The following is an 11478-nucleotide window of genomic DNA, read 5'->3' on the forward strand; positions in this document are numbered from 1 at the left end:
TGTTTTTAGACTAGTATTTGTCTGTTTTTGTATTTTGTATGAACATTGATGGGACTGGAAAAAAAGAATGAACATATGTAGATACTTAAATTATGTGACTATATGCTATATGTCATGGTTATACATGGTTATACATGTATGTCACCATAGACGTATATTTATTTGTAAAATGATTGATTGTATACCATGACATTCATGCGTTTTCTTTTGAATAAAGATATTGTAATGTACAACGAAGTTTGTTTTTTTTACCTTAAGGTGAATTGGTCTACAGTTTAATTATGTTGACAGTATTACGTTACAACAAAATATGGATTTTATTTGCACAAATGTTTCTGTCTTTTTTTTTTAAGAAATACCAAATTTGCAATATTTTAAATAGTAATGAAAAATGTGCCCGTTGTAGACCAAGCCACTTTAATTTGGTATATTCATATAAGATCTGAACGCGCAAATTGTTTTCTAATTATAAAGAGACTGATTATCATACAACTGTGTAAAGAAGTTGATAAAACGATATCTTTTACGATGAAATGAAATGCATAACGCGAAACGTGCGGAATAATAATTTAATCATATACGGGTATTTATATCTCAGGTTATCCTTCGCAGTACTTTGATCTCTATCTTTATGGAATTCCTTAGTATTAAGAATTTTATCTAATATCTTTTGACGATTGAAAGTAGCTTAGAAATATGGAAAAGTTAAGTATTTGTTATTTACGGTATCCACTTTTTGCCCGATAGTTGTCAAAGGGAGAGAAATCTTGTATCATATAATCAGTGACGAGGCGCGAAGTAAAGTGCGCATCTGTGATAGCGGTTTAGTCTCGGGCCATATGTCTTGTGAGACCATTATTAAATTAGGTCAGATGAAATAGATACTTCTTCCATTTTTATTATGTTAGAGGCAATTTGCTAATTAATGGAAAATGAATGTTTTACCAAATGGAGACGGCATTATGGCGTTTATTCGCTAATATTGTCGATAGATTTAATAAAGGGGCCCTTTGAGAGAACATCCAGCTTTTCTGGAGAGTGCATATTAGTTTAGTAATGATTGTGAAAAAAAGGGCCGACAAGCGACATCTTAGAGATAAAAACACCGTTCACAAAGGACTTTAATGAACAGTTTCTATTGTCACACAAGTGAGTGTGTATTTAATGAATATTAACAAAATGTCAGAATACTATTATTTGGTTATAGAAGAAATGAATTTAAGAATATGTTTGCCATATAATCATGCCAATTTTATCAAGACCAATATGATGTATTGACATATCATATTTTTCCACAAGCGATCACTGGTCACGGTAGAACATTCTATTATTTGGTGTTTGATTTTACGCCGCACTAACACAGTAGAGGCTGTATTGCGAATTTCCGGCTGTTTTTTATTTTGAAAGACCTCGCTTGTTCATCCATGCATTAATTTTGGCCCAAACGAGCACCTGAGTAAAATCACCGACATTCCGTAAGCTATCTGGATAGATTTCTCACCTCACAGAATCTAAAGTTGCTGGCGAGATTCGAACCCATGGCGGCTAAGAGTTAGTGGTTTGACATCAACGACCTTAGCCACTAGACCACGAATGACGCGCCCGTTATAATCGAGTATTAGTCAATGTTTTAATACAGAGAAAAAATTTATCATGCCGGGAAATTTTATAATATTAAGACATAAACTAAAGGTGCTAGATATCCAATAGTCTTGATTTAAAGAGATTGTCTGAATTATATTAAATACAGTTTCTTTAAATTTAAGAGTCAAATCATGTTCTCCTCAGTTGAATTAAAGTGAGTATAATCACAACTATCTGGAGAAATCAGTGCAGCGTTATTTAACTAGTCTAGCTAGTCAACTGATCTGAATTTCTATTCTATTCATCATAGTAGCGGATAAAAAGAAATAAAAAATTAATTAGTTTCAACTTCATGAATTCGATATTTCAATCATACATTTACGAATTAAACTTTACGAATTTACGAATTCAAGATTTCAAAAGTCACGAATTTGTGACTTCGTGGATTCAACTTTATGAATGAGTGTTGTGAACTGCGAAATATTCAGTTTCATGAATTCAAGATTTAAACATGAATTCAAAATTTCAATTACACGAATACATGATTTCAAATTCCTTTTTGATCAAAATCGTGAATTCATGAAATTAAATGTTCTAATCGGTCTTTCGTATTTAATAATTACCTTTGTACTGGCTTCTTTTTTATTCTTCGCGAATGAAACATCGATTGGATAATGAAATAATTATGGATAAATATAAGGAAACACACAGCTACAAAATATATGCATTGGTGAAATATAGCTTTCACTATATTCATTATATTTTGACATTAAAATTCGAATGAATACATTTATACAATAAAATGTTATAAAGTTATTTAAAAATATTGAGAAAATCAACAAGGGAAATCTCTATTTTTCTGTCAATTAACATTAGATAATCTCGAAAATTAGATATTTATCTAACTGATTAGTTTATATCAGAAAAAATATTTTATTGTGACCAAAAGGAGCAATCAAAGAATCTGTAACTAACCATGTTTTTTCTTTGTTGTTGTTGTTTTTTTGTTGTTTTTTTTTTTGTTTTTTTTGCAAAATAGCATTATTATGTTAATTATAATAATAAAATTACAGGCAATCGAGGGATAAACGTGCATGACTGTGATTGTATGCAACAATCTACGAATTGTAAATGATTGAGTCAAAATTTGGCAACCTTTATGATCTCCCTTAAGTGTGACACATTGCTGCGAGACAGGAAAAGACATTTCCACACATTAAGCGCTAATTTTCTGATCACCAGCTAAATCAAGGTGGAAACAAATCCGTGCTAAGTTATTTGTACACGTATATGGTATACGTTATGTTCTTTTTTTTCTAGCTATAGCTAATTGGACATGTTTAGGAAACAATATCAATGTTTTAAGTTAGTTAATAGCAAATGAAACTTTATAGTTCTATGGTGAAACAATATCATCGTTTGCCAATGAAATTATTTTTACTCGCAAATAACATTTTTCATCACAGCTATTATTTTTCTTTTTTATCTTCAAAACAAATGTTAGAAGTAGGAAATCTATTTTAAAACTTTTATATTGTTTTTTATAAGCGTTATGATTCCTTGTTTTTATATATAGAGGATATTAAATGAGTGATTTATTGAACGAGTCGAATCAAATTATATTCTACGAGCCTCTGGCGAGCATAATATTATTTTATTAAACTCGTTTAATAAATTCAGTAATGAACCTGCATGAATATAATATTCTATTTATCTGAAACTAATAAAGACTATTTAAAGTGAAAAAGAATCATTTTTCATTGACGCTTTAAGGGCGTCTTTACACCTTTACACTGAGTTTGTAGAATGCAGACGTCAGGTCAGACTATATGCATGGCTATGCAATACCATTATTGCGGAGTCACAAAACATGTATGAGTATGTGATAAATAAATTAACGATGCTTTGTTTTTCTTATTAAGGTAACAAAAAAAACAGAGACGATTAAACCATATATTTTTCTATACATGTATGAACATATATAATTATATGTAGAATTTATTTAATATAATGAACATACGTCCTTCTGTAAGCAACAAAAAGAAAAAAAGAATCATATTATTCAAATACCTGAATAATCTCACTTGCTCAGTTTGATGCTTATACATGTACAAGACCAACAATCAGACACTTTTAAAAGATTTATGCATATGTTCTTATATAAAAGCTTGAATGAATCTTATAATACAGCAAAAAATTGAAATTGGGTGGTTAATTAAGATATTTCAAATTCTTAAATATTATTTTGCAATATTTTCAACTTTAAATCGCATAAGACATAATGAAGTAATCCGTATTAATGATATTTCTAAACCTTTCCACAGACAGTTTTTCCATCAACTGAACATTGTATACATGAAGAACAGAATTTGTCTAATAAAATGATTTTGTATTTAAATATCCGTGGATCTTTCCTCCTGGAAACGCTGAAGCTGACTAAGGCACATCCTGTCTGTAGAAATAATCATCGACTTCCGGTGAACAGGATCGGACTGAAAACTTAGAAGCAGACGATTGGCTGCCTGTCTCTCAAGTTCACGTTCTTCTGCTGTTTGTCGTCTGAAAAAGTATAATTATTATTATTATTATTATTATTATTATTATTATTATTATTATATAATACATAAAAAAATAAAAAAATAATTTAGTGTTTTCCCCTTTTTAATCTAGTCATAAAAGAATACATACATGTATTTAGGCACCATTTTTGTGTGTTAAAATAAACTAAGTTCTTAAACTGCAAAAAAAAATAAAGTATAGACTGAATTAGATTAACCAATATATAAGATGTTAATCAAGTAACAATTAGCTACTGTAAAAAGAAAATATCCATTGAACCAGTATTCCAACATATATGGACTTAATTTCAATCAACAATTGACAATAAGATTCAAACTTCTAAAATTCTTACGCTTAGTTCATATGAAATTGCAAAGAATAGGTAGTTTACACAATTTTTTTCTTTATTAAGTGAGATGAAATTTTGAAGTACCGCACGGTGTGGCCGCCATTTTAGGAAGATATTGTATTAGATTTATTAAATATTGCCTTTAGGAGCATAGTGATCTCGATAATTCTATAATATGATCTCATTTCATATGCCACACCTTTAGGGTCTGTGCCTTTAAATACATTTTCGAACGTTTTTATCATCATTTATTCAAATAATGCAGATTTGTTTCTTTTCTAATTTACTTTCAATTTGATAGAAGCTTTCCCAGCAGACTATACCCCAGTCAGACAGTCGTTGTAGATAAAGCGTTTCGTCACAATACGTGCCGTGTTATGCATAAATGCATATTATCTATATATATACAATATTTACGATGCGTTATGTTTTACTTATCCATTTTAACCAAATGGCCGCCTTCATAAATATCAGAAATATGATTTTACAGATATTAATAGCGTATATAATGAAATAGCTATGCATTTTGCTATCTGCTGGGAATAGGGAGTTCCCCGGGGGTCACTTTTCCGGAGTCTTAAGTCTGAAAACGGTGAATTTAAAGTGAAATTATCCCGCCTTCTTACAGACGTTTTTATTTCAGATTAGTCTTTTTCAATCATTTTGACGGAATTTCTATTTATTTACCAATGAGCTATGACGTAATAAAGAGTCTCAGAGGGGTTCTGGAATTATTGAATTAATCAACCGTTTAGTATTTGTAACCGGCTAATTTTCGTCTGCTGCTATAAATATATCAACTGTTTAAGGAAAAGTTAAAATTACTTTGGGAGTTCAGCAATTTATTTCAAGATTGCAATACTTAGAATTTTTTGTGAAGAACTACTATGATAATCTTAGACAAAATTTTGAAAAGGTACGATAACACTGAATTTGTGTGTTAGGGCAAAATTATTTTAATTCGTTCATACTGATTCATTCATTTCGTCAATAAAATGTGAATAATAAAACTTCGATATATTTTATAGAAAAATATAATTTCTGATTTTCTTTATTCAACTTTCAGCCAATTGTCTACTTATTCATTTAACAAACTTTTTTATTTTATAATTATCTAAACCCCGTTGAAAATGTTAGCAAACTCATATTGTGATTTCAACTTTAACACCAGGCAGTAAAGAATGATATCAGCGCACTTCAAACCACTTGCCCCTCACAGCTGTGGGTTCGGATCCCGCCAGTGGCATTGGCTTCTTTCATGTAAGGAAGTTAACCAACTAGCTTACGGAACGTCGGTGGTTCTACCGAGGTGAAAAGTCACCATATGACATTCACAGTGTTTATGCGACGTAAAGTCCAACCAAAAATAAAAAAAAGTTAAGATCAATCTTGACAGATGTCCAGACTAAATTAACTTTGTCGTCTGTACTGGTATGTATGATAAGTCACTAACTCTCAACATAATTGTCAACCTACCGCCATTTTGTGCGTCGGTTCTGAAACCATGTTTTCACTTGCGCATCAGACATTTTCAGGGTCTTGGCCAGCGACGATCTCTCGGATGATGCCAGATATTTTTGTCTTTCGAACCTTTTCTCTAATTCTAAAATTTGTAAACGGGTGAAAGATGTACGTGGCTTCTTACGTTTTGGCGGTGTACGGTTCTGGTACGGGTGACCAATCCTCCGTATTGCTGAAGGTAAAAAATAAACTAGTATATTCAATGACTGTCCCCTAAAACTAGATACATAGATGGTAAAGATTTACATGATTTGAATATGCATTGAGCATGGAATTGCGTGATCTTTAAGCAAGTCTTAGCGACAATATTAATATTATGCGACTTCCGTAGAATACTAATACGAGTTACTGATTAATAAAACTTTATACCAATACTTCATACCAACTGAGTAGAAACACAAACCATTCGAGTGACCACCAATCAATTACTATCACAGCTTCCTATCATTTCAACGACCCAGTCAATTTCATGAACACACGAATTTTGGTAAAACAAATTGATTCAAATTTAGCAATTTCATCTCTATACCTATTAAATATAATAAAAAATAAATGTGATTTATTGTTAAAATTGATGAGCCTTACTGGTATATGTATTTATAAACTTGAATAATTTCAAAATTAAAATAATACAAAGTTTCAGATAACACACTTTTTAATTCGATTTTAACAGGACTTAGTCTTTTTGTACGCTCAAAACAATATTTCTATGTACATGTTCATCAAACTTTATTTATAGGAAGTTTCCCGAAAGCATATTTATATTCTTCTTAAAAAGTATCTGCCTAAAAACATCAAAGTTATCTTTTGAAGTTTAATAGCTCTGCGCATGTCCATAAATCCCAAAGCATTTAAGCTTCAATTGTATCGGAGCCGGGAAACAAATATTGACCGTCTTGTCAACAAGTGTTATATAGAAAAACAATCAGCTGAAATACCCTGACGTACTTTGAAATTATGAATCGTCATAATAATTTAAATAGTTTGCATTTCAAATAAGTTTTCTCGCATGCCTAAAACTTTACGGAGCGTCAGTCTATTCTAATATCTTTAACGGCTGACTGAGTTCCATTGTAAACCACTGAGAGTAATCGTTCATCTTAAACAAATTGAATTACCGAGAAGAGAGAAGAGGCGAGCGTGACAAAGTCAATGAGTATAACATTTTCCATAATTCATGAATAATATCTCTACTTAACTCAGATGAGATGCGTTCTTAAATGAAGCTTTAATCTAATGGGATACCCCTATTTGCATCCGTTAAAGTAACACGAACATGCATTATTCAGGGTTTGTCACGACAAAATGGGCTATGTTTTCTGCATTACATATAATCTTTTATCAAAACCGTTATGAAAGACTTGTTCCGTAATCGACACTGAGCCAGAGAGAAACGTAATACAAATCACGTGACCAAATCACATGACCTTTATTACAAATTGTTTCCCTGAATATTTCCGGTAATGATATTGAATAAGTATAGCAATGTATTCATAATTATTGATATTCTAGAGCTATGATCTAATTGAAATTGATAAAATGTCGAAAAGTTAAAGTGAATTGGCAATGACAAAACTTTTCGTACCTATATCAAATATTGATAAAAACAATAGAATGATATCATTTGGATATTTTTATAAAGCATTTCTTGAAAAAAAATGTTTTTAAGCGATTTAGTATAAACATTAACATGACGAAAATATAATTTATTATTACTAATTGTTTATGGTACAGAAACCGGTTGTCGGTGATGCGTGACCTTTCTGCGTTGAATCGCCGTGAAATCTAGTAATTAAGACATATTTTGTGCTTAACCGGTATGTGGAAAAATGAGTTAATTAAAACGATTTTTGGCATGATTTGCGACTTTTTACCATTTTTATGTTTTTTTGCAATAGACTACAAAGGTATTCAACTGTAAAAAACTAAACATAGTTTACAAGGAACTCATTACTTTTGGTTTTATTAAAATATAAACAGTAAAATCTTTTCCTTAAGCTCAAAAGATAGCAGAATGAATTGGTAATGTTATTTAAGTTATTGTTTTAAAACACCTAAAAGACCTATTTACAAAAACAATGTATATATATAACGTTATTTTTTGTGACATGTATACTCTTAAAGTACATGTATATTATTTATGCCGGAATTGATTTTTTTGTGCGGTGGAATATTTAATAATTAAACTTCTCAGGTTATAATGCTTTAAAATTTAAAAATCCTCAGAACTTTGCAATAAAGCCAACCCTCTTCGTACCGGTTACGACACTCTAAACTATGTTTCAGTGCAGGCCAGAGAATAACTGCGAGGGAAAAACAGACATTCCGAATACCCCGCCGATTATCAAAGGGCAGAGTAGAATGCGAAACAGGAATAGTTTAATAAATAATTGATAATATTAAAAATAAAACTTGTTAGTTTGAAGAAAAGAAACAAGAAAGAAAGAAAGAAAGAAAGAAAGAAAAGAAAGAAAAGAAAGAAAGAAAGAAAATAAAAATAAAAATAAAAATAAAATGAAATTAAAGTCCATGCTTATAAAATCGACAGAATACTGCAATATCAAGATATAAAATGTATGACCAAGAAATCGTTCAAACGTAAAAATAGGTTTTGAGTCTTTGATTGTTCATGCGTTCGAGCGGGTCCATTTATCAGTGGTTTGTTCAAGCGGACGCATTGACCAGTGGTTAAACGAGCATTGGTGATCTACTTATTTGAGGCCACATTGAATCTGACCTTACGCTACAAAGTAAAGTAACCAATGTCTTGTTTTGCTTGGTTTTACGGCGCACCAGCACAATTTTAGTCATCTTGCGCCGAAAATAAAGTAAACGATAATACCATGCAAAAGGGAGATGTGCATATAGATTCAGCACAAACAACCTGTAGACTGTCTAGTTATACTTCAATCTATTTACCAAATAAGAATTATTATTATGAATAATAATAAAACTGTATAGAAAATTAACATCTTTAAATGGTAGCTTTCCGCCCGTATATGACATGAACATTGTTCAAAACTAGTGCCAGCCAATCACCATACTTAACGTTGTTTAATACAGCTGATTCTATTCTGTCAATTTATTTGTATCTAATAAAACTTGAGCTAATAATATGAACGTAGCCCGACGTGGAGATGGGATTGTGTTTAATTAATACAGATTAAACTATAGTTTTAAAAATTAAAATGAAGAAAATTATATACAAAAATGGTATATAAAATTTACAATGCCATTACTTTTTGCATTTGTAATTTAAAAACTAAACGTTTAAACATTTTACATTTAAAGTGATTCCATTTTGATTCAAAAGCAAAGATTGTAACATATTCAAACAAAAGGCACGTGCCGTTCTTTCCTAGCTTATTGTTTCTTTTCATTATTACATGTAGGTGTAATGAATTTTTCTTCAAATGAATAAAAGTTTCTACATGTATATGTGTTCATAAAAAATTAATTAAACAGTAAAAAAGAAGATTTAAATATAATTTGAATTAGTTTTTTTTATAAAAATGTATAGCTATAAAAAATTCATAAAACGACTTCATAGTTCTCCCAAATCAATGATTTAATTATTACAATTACCCAAGTCGCACAGCTTATCATAATTCATGTAGCCCCTGGATTCAAATACGACAGCAGATTTCAAATATAGAAAATGTCATTTTGTAATAGCGAATCACACATTAAATTTGAGGCTTTAGCGCCGTTCTAAAATAAGGGAAATTAGGTAAAGTATGGTCGGGAGTTGAAGTTTCTTTATGATATTTCATTTACCCACATTATTATAATCATTATTATTATTATTATTATTATTATTATTATTATTCATTTGTTTAGATATAGAGCTACTTGTGTGCTTGATTTTAAGCTTTAAGGCTTTATGTTTGCAAGGACATTTGTCAAGATGACATTTTCTGACATAATTTACATATTCATTAATGTTTATATGACACGAATATTTTAATAATAAGTCTCTTTTGTGACAGAAATAACTTCAGACACTTAAACTTGACTGAAATTATACTTGAATATTTATAACACATTACTTACGACCAAATCTGTCTTTTCTCAAATCGTTTAGAATAGCTGGTGACCATGGTAAGTCTAAATTGATTCTCCCGGAAGTAAAAAGATTCTGAGACGTGAAATATGAGTTGTCGTCTGCACGCAGTGCTTGAAACGACGCCGGTAAAGGCACGTGAGAAAGACACGTGTCTCCGATGTCATCATTCTCATCAACGTGATCTATTCCATCTTCATCTGAGTCAACACTTATATCGTCATCAATTTCATTATGATCTATTTGTGTTTGGTCGGTTGGTACTAGTTCTGTGTGTGTATAGATAGAATCAGAGTTAGCAATCTTGTCACGAAGTTTATCTGTCACCTCAGCTTTCACTTTTAGAATCGCTTCAATTCCAAATCTAAGATGTGAACTTTTAGTCAGATTGTTTTTCTTTTCATCCAGTTCATTACTCTCCTTATTGTCTATATGCGTGTCTGATTCTTTTGTTTTGTAATCATCATTCGAGTTAATGTCTTTTTCTCTTTCGCCATCAATCTCCATACAGTTGTTTTGATTTTTAGTGCCTGAATTGCCGTGCACATGTGGTGTATCTTTAATTATACACCCCTTTTCCGCCTCTTCACAGTCACTAATGTCCGCCATTTTTTTAATTATCAAATTTTATTTTAAAGTTATCTCACAAAAATATCTATTCTGAAATTGTCTATGCAATTACATAGCCAGTTTAAACATAAATAAGAATCAGTAATTCCGAAACAATTTTCATATTTGTAGAATTATTTATTGTAAAAGTTTATGTATAACCTCTAAAGATGAAAATGTTTCTCGGAAACAGCAAACTTCAAAGTGCTGATGTTCCGAGCGTTTATAGAATTTGACGAAAGAGACAATGGTTTATGAATCTTATGGCAAATGGGACGTTTAGCTAAAATAAACACAATTTATATTCAAATTCCCGGCAGTGGCAGAACCCGTTTCATTAATACGCCATAACCAAACCTTGACATGATTATGTATAATTTGTGTTGACAATATTAGACATCTGTTAGTTTTACGGGACTTCAGAATCGATAAGATTTGCCGAGTCAATCGTATTATGGAGAGAAACTGTAAATTTGGCATAGACGATGTCGATTAATACACTTTAAATTATTCGGGGGCAAAGAGCGAAATTTTCCCTACTGGATAGCTGGAGGTCTCACATCGGTAATAGAAAATTACAAATTTAATAGTATTAATTTGAGTGAACATTTTTCAATTCAAGGCATCATTTAAAAATGTTCGAGTTTTAAATAACTTATTGTCTTTTTCTTTATCATTATTATTATCAATATTCTATATTATTTTTCTTTTGTAAGGATGTAAGATTTATCTACATAAATAAAACGGGAGGCCATACTATGGATGTTTAACATAAACGGCCATTTATCATCTG

The 11478-nt window shown here is 30.7% G+C and overlaps 1 protein-coding gene across 1 annotated transcript; it reads right to left on the bottom strand.

The window, feature by feature from the left end:
- Positions 1-3425: 3425 nt before the first annotated feature.
- On the bottom strand, positions 3426-11001 carry LOC132727531 (homeobox protein engrailed-like SMOX-2). The gene is made up of 3 exons (XM_060713070.1): positions 10067-11001; positions 5969-6185; positions 3426-4143 (listed from the first exon to the last, which is right to left on the bottom strand). Exons 1-3 carry the CDS (start codon positions 10683-10685, stop codon positions 3978-3980), a joined length of 1002 nt encoding a protein of 333 aa, XP_060569053.1. The 5' UTR covers positions 10686-11001; the 3' UTR covers positions 3426-3977.
- Positions 11002-11478: the final 477 nt, after the last annotated feature.

This window comes from Ruditapes philippinarum, unplaced genomic scaffold (genome assembly GCF_026571515.1).
Source record: "Ruditapes philippinarum isolate M1 unplaced genomic scaffold, ASM2657151v2 ctg362_1_1_1_1, whole genome shotgun sequence".
Classification (NCBI taxonomy): Eukaryota; Metazoa; Mollusca; class Bivalvia; order Venerida; family Veneridae; genus Ruditapes; species Ruditapes philippinarum.